General features: G+C 44.4%; 1 protein-coding gene across 1 annotated transcript in view; it reads right to left on the bottom strand.

Moving 5' to 3' along the window:
* The window catches only part of SMARCA5 (SWI/SNF related, matrix associated, actin dependent regulator of chromatin, subfamily a, member 5), a 43626-nt gene that overhangs the window by 458 nt on the left and 22114 nt on the right, over positions 1-21054 (bottom strand). Inside the window, exons 19-23 of the mRNA XM_061584810.1 lie at positions 20869-20991; positions 15811-15943; positions 14303-14421; positions 1922-2134; positions 360-470 (exon numbers count right to left, since the gene is read on the bottom strand). Of these exons, the coding sequence (XP_061440794.1) occupies positions 360-470; positions 1922-2134; positions 14303-14421; positions 15811-15943; positions 20869-20991 (699 nt within the window). The remainder of the gene's footprint in view (positions 1-359; positions 471-1921; positions 2135-14302; positions 14422-15810; positions 15944-20868; positions 20992-21054) is intronic.

Below are 21054 nucleotides of genomic sequence, written 5' to 3' on the forward strand. Positions count from 1 at the left end.
AAAGTATTATTTGAAGTGGCATAGGGAATCTATTAAAGAGAAAGTTAAATTTCAGTGGACTAGCACAAGCCCCTGCTGAACACGTTTGCAGGACTTTATATCATATTCATTAGAGATTAAGCAGTACACAGAAATGGGCTCAACTATTATTCAAACTGCAACTGTATGCCTGATCATTATGTGCTGATGAAAAGGATAGCAACTAAAGGGCCAGAGATTGTCTTTCTGTTCCTTCAGGGGACCAAGTATGAATGAGATTAAGCACACCCAGTTACAGATAAAAATGCTTTCAAATTATTTGTGGAAACTCAGCGCATACTGTAAATCGCTTAAAAGAAATTCACATTTTGCAATCTCACCAAAGATGGCTTTGGGCCACGTTTTTTCTTCTCTGCCTTCTCCTTTTCTTCTAATTCCATGTTTTCTCTTTCAATCAGAGTGATTAAGGTATTACATCTTCTTTGCAGTTCCTGAGTCATGAACAAGGTGGTAGACCCAATTACACAATAGCAACAACACACACGCACAATTTCACACAATGATGTCCTGTTTCCAGCTCCATTGGGCAAATGTAGTCAGTCTGGCCTCAAATAAAGTATGTTTTAGTAAAGAAGGGCAGAGTCCCCACCCCCAAGTATAGAAGCAGCTTAAAACAGCTAACATTGTGCATATGGATGGTAGAACAATCCTTCGTATTCAGCCTACAGCCTACTAGAACAGAGCTGTGGGCAGTAAGTAAATTCTTAACAAGGAGGGGATGCCACTGTAGAGATCAATTTTGAAGAATGACAGGCGTGTTTGTTCTCTGCAAGTACTGCAGAGATGACTAGAAAGCTTCCCAATTTTTTTTTTGGGGGGGGGAGCAAAGAGAGATAGGAAGGAACCAATATAGTCCTCCAACCAGCACCACCACTGGACTTTTCAGACCACTGCTACATGAAACACAGGCTCTTTGATACCCGGACTGGTCTCAAGAGCATTAGAGAGGGGAAATGGAAATGGACTGCCTTCAAGTCAATGCTGACTTATGGCTACCCTATGCATAGGGATTTCATGGTAAGCAGTATTCAGAGGGGGTTTACCATTGCCTCCCTCTGAGGCTAGTCCTCCCCAGCTGGCTAGGGCCTGCTCAGCATTCCACAGCTGCACAAGCCAGCCCCTTCCTTGTCCGCAACTGCCAGCTGGGGGGCAACTGGGCTCCTTGGGACTATGCAGCTTGCCCACGGCTGCACAGGTGGCAGGGCACGTAACCCCTGAGCCACTCACAATGGGGGTGATCTTTAGCTGGCCCTTTACACCCAGGAGACGTGTGGGGATTTGAACTCACAGACTCTGGACTCCCAGCCAGGCTCTCCTCCCCACTGTGCTATACCAGCTATTAGAGAGGGTAGCGCATAAATATTTTGAGAAGTCATGCGGCACCTCGATGAACAGATTCATAAGGTTGCATTCAACGCTAGTCCTACTCAGAGAAGACCCACTGAAATTAATGAATCTAAGATAGTTGTACATTTCAATGGGTGTGTAGTCTCATAAACTAAGAGATTTAAAACAACTTTCCACCACCTCGGGTCGCAGATGGTGTTGGACTTTGCCCTGTCATCCCAGGCAAAGATCAGGGATGGTGAAGGCTGTAGTCCAATAGCATCTGGGGACCCAAGGCTGAGGAAAGATGGACTAGAGTCTACTTCATCAACATGTGAATTTTTAATGAGCAAGTCTACCAAAGATCCTCACAGCAATCTTATCCAAAATAGGGTAAAATAACGTAAGCAGACAGGAAACATCAGAGCCACCACAGTTCATTGGTTTTGGTCTACAGCTGCTAACCCTGAAGCAGGCTCCAGTATAAAAGACAGCAGTTCTAGTTCTCTGAAGAATTTATTCCAGAAGACATACATATGTGCAAACTAATACATACCATTGCAGTTCTAGACTTGAGGAACCAATCAAATCTGAATTGGGGAGAGTTGCGAATACATTGTCTCAACTCATCATAAACATTTTCTTTGTCAAATCCTAGTTTGTGAAGCATACAGATTAAAAAGCGATCTTCTTCTTCTGTATAATTTTTCCCTTTGTTAGTACCGTATGATATTCTCAGTTGGTGAAAAGGTGCTTTGTATCTTCCAATCTAAGAAAAAACAAGAATTTAACTCACAGAACTAGCTAGCTATATACCAGTTCGCCGCAGGGTAGAGACACACTTTGAAGCTTAAATAACTATACTTTTCTAGCAAGACTGAAAACCTTTAGAATTCCAAACATTTTTTTTATGAGTTAGATTCTTTCCAACTGTGGAGAATAGACTATTTGCCAGACTGGAGTGGAGGACACTGTTGGCAGGATGATCCTCTGGGAGTAACAGACAGGGTCTATTCCAATCTTCTGCCTCCTCTCTAGGGAGAGGAGCCATCCCTCTCCCCAGACTGACCCTGTCTTTGGGTCTGACAGGACATGGGCTGGGCATGCTCTGCAGCCTTTTCCACTGTGTAGTTTTAGGAAACGAGTCCTTCTGTCCTGTTTGTCAGCACAGGGGTGTGAGTTCTTTCTCCTCCTTGATGTGCCTGTCTCCCCAGGGGGTTTTTTTTGCCTCTTTCTTCCTCTCATTTTTTCCCTTCCTTTGATTTTAAGGGTTTGGGAAGGGAGGGATGTGTGGGAGTCCTGGGGGGGATTTTTTCTCTTTCCCCCTTTTTTTCTGCTGCTGCTGGGACCCTTTGCAAGGGAAGGGAGGGCTGTACTGGGTCTTGGAGAACTCCCTGGCTTCCAGCTCTGTGGTTTCCTTGCTCTAGCTCATGCTAAAATTTGGGGGGAAATGCCAATTTGGATTGCATCTTTTTGGCAGGAATGCCATTTGGGTTTTTTTCCCCCTTATATGTCCTTTTTAGAAGGGAGTTTTCAAATTGGGCCAACTTTCTTATATATTCCTGATTTGCTCTCGTTCCCTTTGGTCTTTTCATACTCACTGAGGTTGATGTGGGGGCAATGGAATCTTCTAGTTTTACTGCTCAAAGGGGGGAGGATGTCTGACTCGAATCAGTTTCTGACTACTGCCTCCAGGTCCCCCTTGCCTTCTCAAGTCCAGGCAAGTGTTTGTTTCAGATGGCCAGCAGGGGGTACTCCCACTTGCATGGGCATTTCCCAGGTGTTCTTCCTGGTTGTACATGCTTTTTCAGAACTCAGGGAAGCCATTCCTTTGCATTCTACTCCATCCCAGGTGGTTACTGAGAGGGGGACTGCTTTCCTCTTTGTCGTCTTCTTCTCGTTCTTGTCCCCATAGGAAGGCAACCAGTGCCACCCCACAGGTCCAGACTGGGCAGAGCAGGGGGCTGGTGTTTCTTTTTGGGGGGACAGAGTTGGACTCAGGGCGAGGGAAAGAGGTTCCCTCGGACCAGAGTTTTCCCAAAGGGAGGGAGAAGGGGCAGAGGAAGCTCTCTCTGACGAGGACCTTGATGTAGTCATTCCTCAGCAGAGAGTTTTCCCCTCTGGTGTGTTTTTGCCACTCCTTGCAAAGGCACGCAGGGTGTTGCAACTTTTAGAGGAGGAGCCTGTGTCTGATGGGTCTAAAACCACTTGTGTCCCAGGGGCCAGGAAGGCTTTCCCTTTTGCTGCTGCAAAGCCAGCCACAGTGCCTTTTCACCAAACCTTTGAGGAGGTTTGTGATGCATGCACAAACAGCTCCAAGAATGTTCCTAAAATTACCAGGTGGCATTCTACATTTCCTGGCAAGGTGACATAGCACCTTAGATTCCTGTCTGTGGATCAGTCTGTGACAGCTTTGGCATCTAATGCTGCCATTCCCTCAGAAGTGGCAGGTGGTCCAAAGGACCCTTGCGACTAGCGTGTTGAGGGGACCTTTTGGTGTAGTTTTGAGGTGGATACAGTGGCCTTCAGGGCTGCTGCTACATCCTCCATTTTTGCCAGGGAAATTTTCTTGTGGGCTGACAACTTGGGAGCGATGAACGATGTTCCTAAGTTCCTTAAAGAGCTCTGACAAAGATTTCTCATGCTTCAGCCTTGTTGGCGAATTCTTCACTGGATGCATCCAATTTTCCATCAGGTCAGTGGCAGCCACTATGGTGGCTAGAAGGAACATCTGGCTCAGGCAGTGGGAGGTTGATCAGGCTTTTCAGCAGAGACTGATCGGCCTGCCTTTTGCTGGTTCTCAGCTTTTTGGTGAACACATGAGAAGCATTTGGTGGAGAGAAAGAACAAGAAAAAGGCGCTCCCTTCTGTTAACAAAGATGACTGGAAGGGGCACCAACTAGTTCTTTTTCTAACACAAAAGGCTTTGCCAAGCCCAGGGGGTATTCTCAATTCAAATCCCACTGGTGCATACCTGGTGGGGGCTGGAATAGTCCTCCAAACAGGCTGGGGGACACTCCTCTTCCTCACGATCCTCCAAGGGTGCCAAGAAGCCTGCCTCCAATTGATGCAACCAAGGGTCTGGATCAGCTTCCAGTGGGGGCCTGGCTTCTGCATTTTGTGGACAAGTAGATTTGCATTACCTCAGACACATGGGTACTGGACACCACTGCAGCCGGCTATGCACCAGAGTTCTCCCAGACTCTGTACAACAGATTTCTTCCAACTCCGAGCTCCCGGAAACCTGACAAACTCCAGAGTTACAGGAAAGCCTTCAACCATCTCTCAGCCATTCGTGCGATAGAACCAGTGCCTGCCTTGCAGGAGAGGTGTGGAGTTTATTCAATCTTTTTTCTGGTGCCCAACAAAAATAGTGACATCAGGGCCATCTTGGATCTCAAATGGCTCAACAAAAATGTGGCCTAAAAGAGGCTCAAGATGGAAACTCTTCGGGGAATTGTCATGGCACTGAGGAAGGATTGGATTACCTCCATTGATCTGTCTAAGGCACATCTGCACATTCCAATTCGGCCAAGTCACCAAAAATTTCTTGGTTCTTGTACAACAAAACCCACTTCTAGTACTGGGCCCTCCCATTCAGCCTGTCCTCAGCCCTGAGGGTGTTCACCAAGGCCTTGGTGGCCTTGGTTGCCCACCTGCACACCTGTCTTCATCCCTATCTGGACAACATTCAGGTCAGGGCTCCATCTCAGGAACATCTCCAGGACACACAGGTGACTCTTCAGTGTCTGCAGGATTTGGGTCAACATGGAGAAGAGCTCACTGACTTCCATGCAATCTGACACACTTGGGGTTGATTCTGGAAACAGATTGGTTTTGGATATATTTCTGACTCCTGAGTAGGTCCAGAAGGTGTTGCAACTGAAACTGGTGGTTGCGTAGCAGTCACTGGACCTCATCACCCTAGCTCAACTACAGGAGATTATGGTCTCCTGTCACGATTTGGTTCCATGGGCTCATTACAATTCTCATTTCCTTCAGCAGCTTCTCGCCCTTCCAGGAAAGAATCATGGAATGGGCAAAATTGGAGGTCATTCTTCTGGACAGGCTGGACAGGGAGCTGAGGTAATGGCTGTTCCCAACGGTGTGAACCTGGAGAATCCTCAGCAGTTGGTACTCACCACCGACGCCAGTCTGTACAGATGGGGAACAATTCAAAAAACAAGATGGTGCAGGACATGTGGAACACCCAGGAGGTGCTGATGAGTATCAACTGCTTGGAGTTGAAGGTCATTCGATTGGGACTGAAGTCCTTTCAGATGGATGTCCAAGGAGCCCACCTGTTGCTCTGCACCAACAACAGTTTGGCCAAAGCATTTGTTAACCATTGGGGGGGACTCATTTAAGGGCTCCCATCAAGGGCCAACAAGCTTATGCATTGGGCAGAGTGCTATCTCCTGTTCCTTCAGGCCAAACATCTGACTGGGGTGGACAACCTGATGGGAGACTGGCTCAGCAGGACCTCTATCAGGGAAATGAAGTGGCAGCTACACCCTCAGCTCTTTGCCCAGGTGGCCACCTGGTGATGGATGTTTGCTACTGCAGAAAAAACACAGGTGGTGGCATTCATCTCTTGGTTTCCATACGACAACACTGGGGGGTAGATGTGCTGGAGGTGTCTTGGCTCAAGGGGCTTCTCTATGTGTTTCCCCCCTTCTCATTGATTTAAGGTGTGTTACACAGGGTGCATCAATTCAGGGCAGAGGTAATTCTGGTAACACCTTATCGGCCTCTGCACCAATGGTTTCCAGATTTACTCAACCTGTCTTGGAGGATTCTGGTGAGAACCTGGTTCAGAAGGACCCAGTGCTTCCTCCACGGCCAGACCTCTTCTAGCTGACAGCCTGAAGGTTGAAAGGGGCTGGCTGAGGCAGCTGGGTTTTTTTGAGGGTGTTGACATTCTGCTCTCCTCCTGTTGGGCATCCACTAACAGGGTGTACTCAGCAACGTGGCATGTGTTTCTGTCTTTGTATGTGACGACAGGGGTGGATTGCACTTTCTGGACATACTCGGTTTTCTCTATGCAGGGGTGGAGAAGGACCTGACCTGCAGCACTATCCAACACCAAGCAGCAGCGCTCAGCAGCATTTTGGCCAGGCTCCGGGGTCCAGTGCTTCCTTCATACCCCTTATACAAATGCTTCATTAAAGGGGTGAGTCTTAAGTTACCACAAATGGTTCATAGGTTCCCTGATTGGAACCTATATCGGGTTCTTAATGCTTTGATGGCCCTGCCTTTTGAACCCATGGCAACTTGCTGTCTTAAGCTGCTGATTCTCAAGATGGTGTTTCTGGTGGCTATCACCTCGGCCAGGGGCATTTCAGAGCTGGGTGACCTGTCTGCTAATCCTCAGCTGTGTTTTTCATTCAGAAAAGCTGGTGCTGCGGCCTGATCTTTTTTTCAAAGGTCAACTTGTTATTTCACCGTTCCCAGGAGGTAGTGTTGCCCTCATTCTGTCCCAATCTTTCCTGTTCACAGGAAAGGAAGTGGCATACCCTGGACGTCTATCATGCCCTGCAGTTCTACTAGGATAGAACCCAGGAAATCCAAAAATCGGAATTCCTGTTTGTTTCTTTTGCAGGGCCTTCAGCTGGCAATAAAGTTTCCACTTCTATTGCTAGGTGGCTCAGAGAGGAGATTGGAACAGCGTATGAGGCCTTGGGTAAGCAGCCGCCAGCGGGTGTGTTGGCGCATTCACTGCAGGAAACAGCTGCCTCAGCAACATGCCGAGGTGGGTTTCCCATTATTGACATCTGTAAGGTGGCTACTGGTGCACACCTTTACTAAGCACTATCAGGTGAATGCATTGTCTTGTTCTGATGCTGCATTCAGTGTAGCAAGGAGTTGTTCCCATGTGGGCATGCTGCAAAGAAAGCCTGCCCTTGGATGGTACTGCTCTGTTACATCCCTGCCAACAGACAGTCCTCCACTCTTAATTTGGCAAAAGCAGAAATTTTACTTGCTGTGAATTGCTGTTTGCAGACTGGAGTGGAGGACACTCGGCCCACCTCTCATGTCCTCTGCTTAATGGGAGCTGCTCTGTGCAGTTGGTCACTGGGCTTGAGGGATTTGTGTCTGGGCATCTTCTGAGTTTGTTTTTTGACCCTGGTCATTTTTAGTTATGGTTATGGCGTTTTCTTCCCTGTGTGTTTGGTGGTTTTTTGTGTGTTTGTTAGGGGTCGGGGAGTCATCTCACTCTGCCAGTTAGTCTGATGAGAGGGATGCTGTGACGCGTCCTTCCCTGGCTCTCCCTGTCAGGTTCCTACCTGCGCGTGGCTACTGCCTGTCTCTAGGCACCACCAGGGACTCCACCAGTCCGGACCGCACTCTCTTATGGTTTACCTATCCGCTCTAGCACAGATCTCAACAGATCCCCCTGCTAGGCAACCACCAGTAACGTCCCAATACTAGTATTCCCAGAGACTCTGAATACTGGTATTGTTATTCTCTTCACCGCTGCCACCATTTGTTACAGTTCCCCTTCAGCCTTGGTCATTACCTTACCCTCCCTTCTGGTCTGTGAAACCCCAGCCTTTGGTAAACCAAATTAAGTATTTATTACAGATAACAAAGCTAACACGATTAACAAGATTTCTTCTTAAGGCACATAAGCATATGGTTTTACTCAATACTAATCCGAACTCCACCTCCCTCCTGGTAAACAACTCTCTAAACCCCACCAAGCAATCCACTCTTTCTCTTCTTCCCCCCCAGATTCCACAATTCACCACCTCACATTCACCCAGATTTACCTGTCATCCTTTCATTTATACTGTCAGCCATTTTAAACATTCAGCCAATCATCAAGCATTCTATTGCCTATTCACTCCCCCTCCTCTTTCACTACTTACCATGTATACTCTACACTACCAGCACTTACCATATATACACTAATATATAGGAACATCACATTTCCCCCCCCCCCAAACAACGGCAGAGTATTATTCCTGTTCCAGGATTTATACGTCGCGTTAACAAATAAAAGTCTCTATGGGGAAAATGTCTTTCTTTGTTCCTCTGTCTGGTCACGTCACTGCAGTCCCAGCCACTTGCCTGGAAAGTCCATCGGCCAGTACATTGTCCTTGCCTTTGATGAACTGGAAGTCCACTTGATAGTCCTGTAGGGCCCAGGACCACCTCTGCAGCATAGTGTTATGGTTTTTCATAGTCTGCAACCATAACAAGGCCCGATGATCCATAGTCACTGTGAATCTTCGTCCCCACACGTATGGGCGCAACTTGTTCAGTCCCCACACGACCGCTAGGCACTCCTTCTGGACCGACAAATAGTTTTTCTCCCTCGGCGTCAGCTTGCGACTCAGGTATGCCACTGGATGTCTGGTGCCTTCTCTCTCCTGTAGCAAGACGACTCCCAGCGCCAGGTCCGACGCATCTGTAGCCACGATGAATGGTTTCTCATAGTCTGGTGCTATTAATATGGGTCCTTGGCACAACGCTTGCTTCAGTAGATCAAAAGCCTTCTGACATTCATCCGTCCATACCACACGCTCAGAACACTTCTTCTTTGTTAATTCATGCAAGGGGGTTGCTATTTCCCCAAAATTTCTCACAAACTGACTATAAAATCCAGCCACGCCCAGAAATGCCCTTACTTGTTTTTTGGTTAAGGGGATCGGCCACGCTTGTATTGCCTCCACCTTGCTCCATAAGGGGGTGATTTTCCCACTCCCCACCTTATGTCCTAAATAGATTACTTCCTTTAGTCCAAACTGGCCTTTCTTAGCTTTTATTGTGAGGCCTGCTTTTCTTAAGGCCTCCAATACTGTTGTCAGGTGTTGGACATGCTCAGGCACCGACTTGCTAAAAATGGCTACGTCATCGATATAGGCCACTGCAAAATCTGACATGCCTCGCAACACAGTATTGATTAGCCTCTGAAACGAACTTGGTGAGTTCCTTAGTCCCATGGGTAAGGTCACAAACTCATATAACCCATCTGGTGTACTGAAGGCAGTTTTGGCTCTGGATTGCTCGTCTAGTTCCATTTGCCAAAATCCTTTACAGAGATCTAGTGTAGAGATAATGGTTGCTGCCCCCAATAACTCTAACATTGCGTCTACCCTAGGCATAGGATACGCATCTGGGACAGTAATTTTATTGATTAGCCGATAATCAATGCAAAACCTTGTCGTTCCATCTTTTTTCGGAACCAGGACAATACTTGAGGCCCAGGGACTGATGGATTCCCTGATCACTCCTAATTCCAGCATCTCTTCCACCTCCTTTTTGATCTCATTCAAAACTTTCCCATTCACACGGTACGGAACAGATCTGATTGGAGCATGATCTCCAGTATCAATGGAATGTATAACTATACTGGTTTGGCCAGGTTTGTTGCTAAAGAGATTCCTATAGGTTTTCAAAACTCTCAGAATCTCTTCTTTTACTTCCTCCTTCACCTCCTCTGACCATTCCACTTGATCTACCCCTCCTTTGTCTTTGCTTTCCTGTACCAAATCTGGAAGTTCAGGCCCACTTCCCTCAGGGAATAAGGTAACTTGCAACACCTTTGCATCCCTGGTATGGTAAGGCTTTAACATATTTACATGAACCACTTTGCTTTTGTTTAATTGGTCTGTGGTGATTACATACGTCACTGTGTCAAGCCTTTCTCTGATGGTATATGGTCCTTCCCAGTTAGCCTGTAATTTGTCATGTTTCCTGGGTATGAACGCCATAACCATATCTCCCACATCATACACACGTTCCCTGGCTGTTCTGTCATACCAGTAACGTTGCTTCTGCTGTGCATGACTCAAATTATTTTTCACCACCTCCATCACTGATGTTAATTTATTGCAGAATTCCAATACAAAATCTACTACAGATGTTTTGTACTCTCCCAGGGTTCCTTCCCATGAATTTTTTAGCAGTTCCAAAGGTCCCCTCACTTTTCTAGTAAACATTAGTTCAAAGGGTGAGAAGCCTGTTGACTCCTGAGGGACTTCTCTGTATGCAAATAAGAAGCATCCCAAACGTTCATCCCAGTCTTGTGGGTGATCTTGAACATAGCTTCTTATCATGCCCTTCAAAACTCCATTGAATCTCTCAGCCCATTAGTGGAGGGATGGTAAGTAGTGGTCTTTAGATGTTTTAGACCACAACATTTCCACATACATTGCATCACTTCTCCCATGAATACACTGCCTTGATCCGTCAGCACTTCATGAGGGAAACCCAGCCTCATAAAGATTTTTAATAAAGCCTCTGCCACTACAGGGGCTTCTACAGATCTCAGTGCTTCTGCGTCTGGGTACCTGGTGGCAAAATCCACCACCACCACTAGATATTTCTTGCCATGCCTTGTGGGTTTGGAAAAAGGGCCCACCAAATCTATTCCCACTCTATAAAAGGGTTGTCCAATTATAGGAAGGGGCTTTAAGGGTGCCTTGGTCTTTACTCCACTCTTTCCCACCTTTTGGCATATTCCACAAGATAGACAACGTTGTTTTACATCCTTGGAGATACTTGGCCAATAATAATGTGCCGCCAATCTCCTCTTGGTCTTTTTTATTCCCAGATGTCCTGCACATGGGACATCATGGGCTACCTCTAGCAATCTGGTTCTGTATCTGCTAGGTACTATCAATTGCTTCACTGGTTCACATTCATCCTTTCTCTCAGCAGGCATCCACAGTCTATATAAAATCCCATTCTCACACACAACTTGATTCCTCAGTTTGTCAGTGAAAGGAATCTGTTGGGTCAGAGCTTGTTCCTTTATCTGCTTCAGACTTATATCTTGATGCAGCTCTTCCCTGAATTGCTCTGCTTCTTCCCCAGAGACCACTTGATACATTTTGTCTCCTTCAGCAGGCCTGCTAGTGGTTGCTATGGTGACCTGAGGCTGGTTAACAGATTCCACCCTGTTTGTTTCAGCCCCCCTTAATATGGCTTCTTTTTCTCTGCCAATTTGCTGTCTGGTCACTACATAGATCTTTCCTTGGGCGCCCATTACATCCCCAGTATTACTGGTTCTTGTTGCTGGGCATTAATGCCTACTTTATATCGGCCCTCTCGGCCTCTCCAAGTCATTTCCACCAGGGCCACAGGCAAACTTTCTGGTTGACCCCTCACTCCATGGATAGTCACAGTTTCCTGAGGTAATATTACCTCAGATTTTATTAAATCTGGCCTCAGTAATGTCTGAGCGGCACCAGTATCAAGCAATGCCCAATAATTTGCCCCTTGTACACTCACTACCTCTCTCAGACTTGAATCAAGGTCTGTTACTTCTGTCCAGTTTATCTGGCAAAACTGAACCTTTTTCGCTGTTTCTAAAGCCTTGGGCTCTGTTTTCACTGCCCTTGTCTGAGCAGGATTACTAATGGGGTTGGCAACCTCACATTGAAAACGTAGGTGCCCTGGTCTACCACATCTGTAGCATAATTTCTCCTCACTTTTAGGGTACACAGATCCACTCTGGGGTGTCCTGTGCCCTTCAGATTTTAATGGAGGACTCACTCGCTGTGGTACCACATCCCTTCTGCCAGCACTATATGGTCTGGGTTTAAACTCTCTTGATGTTTTCCCCACCCAGCCAGTTCTATTGGAGGCGAAGTGATCCGCCAGCTCTGCGGCCTCCTGCACCGATGTAGGGGAACGGTCTTTGACCAGGAGCTTTATTTCTGGTGGTAACTGATGGTATAACTGATCCAATATCATGAGGTTTTTCACCTCCTCCACAGACTGAGCTTTGGCACTACTCATCCACTTTCCAAATATATCCATCAATTTTGCTCCCAGTTCCACAAAAGACCTCCCTGTCTGTATCTGGCAGTTTCTGAAAAGCTTTCTAAAATAATCAGGCCCCAGTCTGAATCTTTTAAACACTGCTTCTTTGAATTCAGCATAGGTGACGGGCTTGTCTGAGGGGAAATATTGGTATACCTCAGCCAATTCCCCTTTAATCAGGTTTGATAAATACTGCATGTATTTATCTTCAGGTAGCCCCCACAACTGAGCTGCTTTTTCAAAGGTACTGAGGTAAATTTGAGGATCTTGACCAGGCTCATAGACAGCAAAGTCCTTTGGAGTAATTTTTATTCTTGCTCCATCTCTGTCCTTTCTTGTTTCATCAGAATGAAACTTCTCTCTTTCAAATTTTAACTTTTCTACTTGTAATTCGGCATCCACTGCTCGTTGTTTCTCCCTCTCCTCAAACCCCATTCTCATTTTCTCAGCTTCCATCCTCAATCTCTCAGCTTCCAACTCTCGCTGTTTATCTTTTTCCTCAGCCTCCATCCTCAATCTCTCAGCTTCCAACTCTCTCTGTTTTTCCTTCTCTGCACCTTCCATCCTCAACTTCTCTCTCAAGTACTCTACATAAGCGGGATTGCTTAAATATCCTTCCGGGGTCTCTTCTCTGACAGGTTGTTTTTGCTGGGCAGTTGCAAATCCTATAAGTGCTACCCTCAATTCATCTACCCCTTTACCCTCGTGAGGTAAATTGAATGTTATGCACTTCTCCACCAGCTCCTCTCTTTTCATTTTTATGTATTCAGCCATGTTCACTCACTCTTTGCCACACACTCTTTGCCAGTCACTCTCACAAGTAATCTTGTTTTGTTATTTCTGTTTGCCACACCACTGTTAGGGATTCTCTAGTATTCGTATCTGGATTCTCTGTTGTTCGTATCCCACCGCTACTGACACCACATGTGACGCGTCCTTCCCTGGCTCTCTCTGTCAGGTTCCTACCTGCGCGTGGCTACTGCCTGTCTCTAGGCACCACCAGGGACTCCACCAGTCCGGACCGCACTCTCTTATGGTTTACCTATCCGCTCTAGCACAGATCTCAACAGATCCCCCTGCTAGGCAACCACCAGTAACGTCCCAATACTAGTATTCCCAGAGACTCTGAATACTGGTATAGTTATTCTCTTCACCGCTGCCACCATTTGTTACAGTTCCCCTTCAGCCTTGGTCATTACCTTACCCTCCCTTCTGGTCTGTGAAACCCCAGCCAAGGATCAGGCCTTTGGTAAACCAAATTAAGTATTTATTACAGATAACAAAGCTAACAAGATTAACAAGATTTCTTCTTAAGGCACATAAGCATATGGTTTTACTCAATACTAATCCAAACTCCACCTCCCTCCTGGTAAACAACTCTCTAAACCCCACCAAGCAATCCACTCTTTCTCTTCTTCCCCCCCAGATTCCACAATTCACCACCTCACATTCACCCAGATTTACCTGTCATCCTTTCATTTATACTGTCAGCCATTTTAAACATTCAGCCAATCATCAAGCATTCTATTGCCTATTCACTCCCCCTCCTCTTTCACTACTTACCATGTATACTCTACACTACCAGCACTTACCATATATACACTAATATATAGGAACATCACAGGTGCCTCCTCCTCCTGAAGAGGAGACAGAAGGCTGGAATAGACCTTGCCCATCACTCCCAGAGGGAGGATCATCCCTGTCAACACAGCGTCCTCCACTCCAGTCTGCACACAGTAATTCACAGTAAGTAAAATTTCTGCTATTTCTGCTTTTTCAGCTTCACATAGTAGTAAACTAGCCAGCCAGTATGAATAATTACATCTAAAAGACTCACAGCAGCCTCTCTATCTCTGAGTCCCCAGATGTTGCTGGGCTACAGTTCCCATAATTCCTGACCACTGGCTGATGGCAGTTGTAGTCCATCAACACCTGGTGACCGAAAAACATATGGGGACCCAAAGGTTGTGAGAGGCTGATACAGCACTTGACAGTTTCATAACTTTTAGACATATCAAGTTCAATTTCTGAAATATGGAAAACACATTAACTTGAAAAGAATGACAAGACATCTGAATGACACCCAATAGTACCATTCTTTATAACATTATAGTTCACACATTTCCCCTCAGATTATTCCCTTAAATGCAAGTGTAATTACCTTTGTGTCAAGTGCTTTTTTAATACTAATCCGCCTCTGAATTCGAGCTTCACCTCTTTCAATCTGTGCCATTATCTTTTCTATATCCTGGAGTTCATTACATCGCTCCCAGAAAACAGCTGAAGGAAAGTAATTTATTAATCCGTTTCATAATTTTAATTATTTTAAATACAGATAAATTTATAATTACTAATATGTGAACAATGTTCTCAAACTTAAGTGAGCAGTTCTTAAGGCATGCTGTCAGCTGGTTAATTACTATAACTCTTATCAGTGGCAATCTCAAGAAAATTTCCTTTTGTTAATCTGTTAATGAACGCCCAGTCAAAACAGATGGTAATTTCATCTCAATATATTATTTTAAGTAAAGTATCATGTCTGATACTTTAAACCAGGTTCCAGTTCTCCCCTTTAGCTGTGTTCCGTTTTCCTAATGTTTCTCATGCACATCAGAAGCACTATGTGGGACAAGCTTTTTATATGGCTCAAATGCAAGAATGAATCTGGAAATCGTTACACAGATCTGTGCTTTTCTTCAAGTAATCAGGAAAGTAGATGTTGTCTTTCAGAAACACTGTGCTGATGCCTTGATGTGCCTGAAATATCTTAAACCACAAAGTCTTTCCTAAAACTCATTCACAATAAAAAAAGGGCCACCTGTGTTTGCAGGCATCTCCAGGAAACCACAATATTGACTTGAAAGTGTCTATCAGAAATGATGTTTGCACTTTTGGACCAGGGTGGGGAATCTTTTGGCTCAGCAAGCTAGATCTTTATCTCCCCACACCCCAGCTTTGACAGGTGGACAGGATTACCCATCTGTACAGCATCTGACGTCATAACAATGTCAGGTGATTGACACCAGTCAATGTTCGCCCATTGGGGGAGACAGTTCAATGGGCTTTCTAAATGCCTGACAACCAGCTGATTGTTGGGGGTTTGGGAAGCACTGCATGCAGCTGAGCAAGCACTGCAAACCCTGTGCTTTGTGCTTGGGAAACACCAAGCATAGGGCTTGCAAAGCACTTTACACAGCACTTCTCAAGAGCCTGACTGACAACCACCTGGGAAACGCTGCACAAGGGGCCCCTTTTCAGCCAACCCCCACCCTTACCTGCCTCTCATATATGACGGCAGGTATAGGGCAGGTGGCCGTAGCTTGCCTGAAATAGCTTTGCAACCCAAACAGGGAGTTTTAGCAGGTTGAATTTAGCAGGTTCTCCTATCATTTTAGGCAAACATTCTGCTTAAATATTCCTGTTGAAAGAAAACTAGCATTTTAATCCATTTTAGAGTAAAAAAATCTCAGCTGATTTCATAATTCATTTAGTTGTTTAAAGTTTCATGAAAAGAATTACCAAAACCTCAAGTGATAGTTAGGGTACAAACCTGTACTCACTTGCCTAGGAGTAAGTCCCATTAAATTCAATGGAGCTTATGCATAGGCTTCCATATCTACTCAGACATAAAACCATCTACAGATCTTCTAAAAAGAAAACCAACATTACCAGAATATTCAATTACTTCCTCTGGAGATTTTCCTTCTACTTCCCGTGCTATATTTTCAATGTCATCACGACCCCATTTTTCATTAGCTTTGATGAACTGATTGAAGTCTCTCTTATTCCAGTTTGTAAACCCCTTAAGAAATAATAACATAGGTATATATGATTTCCATTTTTCTTTCAAAGACGTAGCTTAACTTGGTTGCCAGAAACCTGGGAAAATAAAAAAATCTGTGCCTAGCGCCAAAAAAACAGAATAGGCACCAGGTAATCCCACTGAGGAGCATGTTATAGAACAAAAGTGTCACAATCAAGAAGACTCCCCAGTTGCCTCCCCGCTTTTGGTAGGAAACCCAAAATAGAGCCTCCAAAAATGAACTGGCAGGCTCATCTGTTACTTTAGGTCCCAAGCTTAATATGGGCTTTAAAAAAGAGCACCAGCACTTTGAACTGGACTACTAACTACTAACACTGGCATATGTTCTTATTAAGCAGTGAGATAGGTATTGAATGGATGTGTTCTAAATTCACTGCATGGTACACCAGTCTAGCCAGGAAGTTACTAATGCATGGATAATCATGATCAAGCTATCCTTGTTGAGGAGGGTGAAAGGCACGTGCTGCCATAGAGCTGGGTAAGCAACATTTTTCAGTCTCAAGGCCACATTCCCTTCTGGTCAACTTTCTGAGGGCCTGATGGTAGATAGTGGGCACAGCAATGAATATCAAGTTTACCTCTGTACACTGTTCTAGTTTATACATACATGCCACTCTCTATCGTTCCTCCAGACAAGCAAGAGGCATTCTCAGAGTTCAAGGACACATCCAGCTGGTCAAAACACTTGAGATGCAGCCTGGGGAGAGACCTGTAGAGGCTCCTCATGCCTCCCATGAGAAACTTGGATCCAAGAGTACACTCAAAATGAACCTGATACTTTTAAGGGGAGGACAGCCCTATCTAGAACAGAATGTGGAGACAAGCAGCTCATCAACAGCATCTCTGTCTTGTCAAGCTTGAGATTTTTCTTCTGTTCCTATACATGAACCAGCTCTCTTGATCTGAATTTATTCTAGATCTACTCCCCCAATTCAGTGCTGACCTCTTGCTTTAGGCAACACTGGCTACACCTGTCAAAGTGAACATTCTCCTTACCAGAAATACTAAGCATTCCCATTATAGTACCAGACGTATCTCTGTTAGGCAGTCCTTTCTTCTTCTTTTGGAAAGGACTGCCTGAACAAGAACGACAAATACATAGAGTAGGCTTTGCTATTAAAAATAATCTTGTGAAGCTCTTGTCAGAAGTTCCTTTCGGCATTAATGAACAACTCTCAACTCTCCGGTTAAAACTTGCCCCAAACCAGCAGGCAACTATTGTAAGTGCTTATGCACCAACGTTCGATGCTGATGAAGACATCAAGGAAAAAATTTATAACCAGCTGGACACCATCTTATCAGAGATACCTAAGGAGAATAAAATTATCCTCTTGGGTGATTTCAATGCAAGAGTTGGGGATGATTTCGATTTATGGCCAGAAACCATTTGGAAAGAAGGAGTTGGCAATAGCAACCTGAACGGCATTCCACTTCTGGCTAAATGTGCAGAGCATAATCTTGTTATTACAAGCACTCTTTCGTCAGAAAAATACATTTAAAACATCTTGGAAGCACCCTTGGTCAAAACACTGGCATCTCCTGGATTACGTAATTGTCCGTGCCAAAAATCATCATGATGTACTCCTCACTAGGGCCATGATGAGTGCTGGACAGATCACCGATTAATTCAATCCACTATGACCATTAATATTGTTCCTCAACGTAGGCTCCAAGGAAGAAAACCAAGGCATAAAATGAACATCCATGCCCTTCAAGATCCTATTAAGCGAGCCTGTTTTCAAACAGCTCTCAAGAAACATCTACCGACGGAACTCCCTGAAAATGTCAAGGAACACTGGATTAAACTGAAACATTCTTTATTGCAGCATGTGAACAAGCTATTGGATACCAAAATAAGAAACATCAGGATTGGTTTGATGAGAATGATAGTGAGATTGAATTTATCGACAAGAAAAGGAAAGCCTTCCAGATATGGCAGAAAGACATTAACTGTGCTGCTAAGAAAAAACACTATACCAGTGCAAAGACCGAGGTCCAAAGAAGAACTAGAGAACTTAAGAACGCCTGGTGGATAAAGAAAGCTCAAGAAATCCAGCACTTTGCAGATGCTCACGATGCACGGGGCTTTTTTAATGCCACAAAGGCCATCTATGGACCAACAAATTACGGTACAAATCCCTTATGTTCAATGGATAGTAGCAAACTTCCTAAGGATAAAGAGTCTATTGCACTGCATTGGAAAGAGCATTACCACTACCTCCTCAATCGTAACTCTATTGTGGCTGGTGAGGTCTTCTCGCAAATTCCACAACAACAAACTAGAGACGAGCTTGCAGTATCCCCTAATTGGGATGAAGTCAGTAAATGAAGAACAACAAAGCTAGTAGACCTGATGGGATTCCTGCTGAAGTCTTTAAAGAAGGTGGACCTGAACTTACACAACAACTTCATAAGCTCATGAGAAAAATCTGGATGAGGGAGGAGATCCTGGAAGACTTTAGGGACGCCATAATTATAACCCTTTTTAAGAAGGGTGATAGAACAGATTGCGGGAACTTTCGAGGTAACTCTTCTTGCTACCGCAAGTAAAATCCTTGCAAGGATCCTTGCAAATCGCCTCCTGCCGATCTCAAAGGATGTCCTCCCCAAATCTCAAAATGGTTTCTGCCCTTCCAGGGGGACAATGGACATGATCTTCACTGCACAACAGCTTCAAGAAAAATGCAGGGAGCAGAATCGACCTTTATATACGGTGTTTATTGATCTGACTAAGGCCTTTGACACTGTGAATCAAACCGCTCTCTGGACCATCCTTCTGAAAACTGGATGCCCTGATAAATTTGTGGATATCTTGCGACTCCTTCATGACAACATGACAGCAACAATTTTGGACAACAATGGCTTTCAGAGTGATCCATTCAGAATCGGATAAGGCGTCAAACAGGGATGTGTCATTGCTCCTACCTTATTTGCTATCTTCATTGCTATGATTCTACACCTTATTGAGGGGAAACTTCCTACTGGTGTGGAAATCATATATCGAACAGATGGAAAGCTTTTTAATTTCAGTAGGCTGAAAGCAAAAAGTAAGGTAATCTCAACCTCTGTCGTAGAACTTCAACATGCCGATGATAATGTCTCTGCACATTCAGAGAAAGATCTTCAAACTATCCTAAATGTCTTCACAGAAGCATATGGAAAGCTTGGGCTCTCGCTTAATATTAAAAAAACCAAAGCGCTTCATCACCAGGTGCGAACTAGTCCCTCTGTAGCACCATTGATTCAGCTTAATGGTGTGACGCTGGAGAACATTGATCACTTCCCCTATCTTGGTAGTCATCTCTGTGTAAAAGCTGACATCGATGCTGAAATTCAACATCATCTGACCTCTGCGAGTCCTGGATTCTCCCAAATGAAGTGTAGAGTGTTCGAGGACCGGGATATTTGCAGGGAGACCAACATGCTTATTTACAAAGCCATTGTACTACCAACCTTACTGAATGCCTGTGAAACATGAACCATTTATAAACGCCACTCCCAACTTCTTGAAAGATTCCACCAACGCTGCCTCCAGAAAATTCTGCAAATTACTTGGGAAGACAGATGGACTAATGTTAGCCTTTTGGAAGAAACAAAGACTACCAGTGTTGAAACAGTGATCCTCCAACATCAACTTCGCTGGACCAGCCATGTTGTTCGAATGCCTAATCACCGTCTTCCAAAGCAGCTACTTTACTCCCAACTTAAGGATGGAAAACGGAACATCGATGGACAGCAAAAGAGGTTTAAAGATGTTCTTAAAGCGAATCTAAAAAAATGTAACATGAACATCGACAACTGGGAAGCCTTGGCCCATGAACATCCTAAATGGAGGTCGGCTATTATCAAAGGTGCTGTGGACTTTGAAAAAGCATGAATACAAGGCGAACGGGACAAATGAGCTAAGCGGAAGGCACGTCAAACAAATCCTCATCGTGACCATTTTCCATCTGGAAACCTATGTCCTCACTGTGGGAGGTTGTGTGGATCCAGAATTGGCCTCCACAGTCACTTATGGACCCACTGTTGAAGACCTTACCCTGGAAGACAATCTTACTCAGTCATGAGTGATTGCCAATGAATTTCTGTTATTATGCAGTAGATTAGAAGTTAAGCTCTTATGGTAATGATACATACCCTCTCAAATGGTACCTACTACTTACAGAATAGCATTTGCCATCCTAATTTGCCACAGAAAAACTTGACAATTGCTCAGTTACACCTTGTTTTTACTTTAATTGCATTTTAGTTTTTCCTTAGGACATGTATTCCCATACCTTTAGTGAATTTTACCTTGTTCTCAAAAAACATGCAGTAATTTTTAAGGATTCTGAATATTTATTTGCCATGAAATTTGAAATTATTTCCATCTTTATAACATACCAGACTGATATTTCCTGACTCCATTGATGACATTACCAATATAAAACTCAAGATAATGTCTGTGCAAGTGCAATCACCACTGTATGCCTTTTCAGGCTAGACATCAGTACTCCGTACTATTTTATTAACAGCTATTCACCAAATGAGTTAAACAGACAATTCTACATAAACTGCACATCATTGAAGTGTTACTATTTATGTAGCCAGATATAAATGTCTGTCATGAGGATAGATGTTTTGAGAACAAATCCAACATTCAGCAACACCAACACCAACATTCAGAGGTTAATCCATTACTGCATTTCAAGACATGTTAAAACTACATTTCTAATCTGGTCACTTAAAGTTGCTAAGAAATAGAATATGGAAGTATTTCTTCTCAAAAACAAATTTTAAAGAAGAAAATGGGAACTGAAATTCCTCATTTTTAAAACTGAGTTTTTCCCCTACACTAACTATAGCACAAAAGGGGGGAGAATGAATATAAACAGCCATAATTTACCCTAGAAGGGTGACCATACCTGGGTTAGTAACTTTTCCTTTTCTTCCAACTCTTCTTCATTAAGGGGCTCAGCTTCATCAATTTTAATTTGCTCTTCTTTTTGTGCCTGGGCTGCACTGGGCAGATCAGGATTACGAGGAACCTAAAGTTGAGATTACCAAACATCACTAGTTCTAGTAACAACAACACCTTATTTATTTCAGTT

Source organism: Rhineura floridana, chromosome 9, assembly GCF_030035675.1.
Source record: "Rhineura floridana isolate rRhiFlo1 chromosome 9, rRhiFlo1.hap2, whole genome shotgun sequence".
Classification (NCBI taxonomy): domain Eukaryota; kingdom Metazoa; phylum Chordata; class Lepidosauria; order Squamata; family Rhineuridae; genus Rhineura; species Rhineura floridana.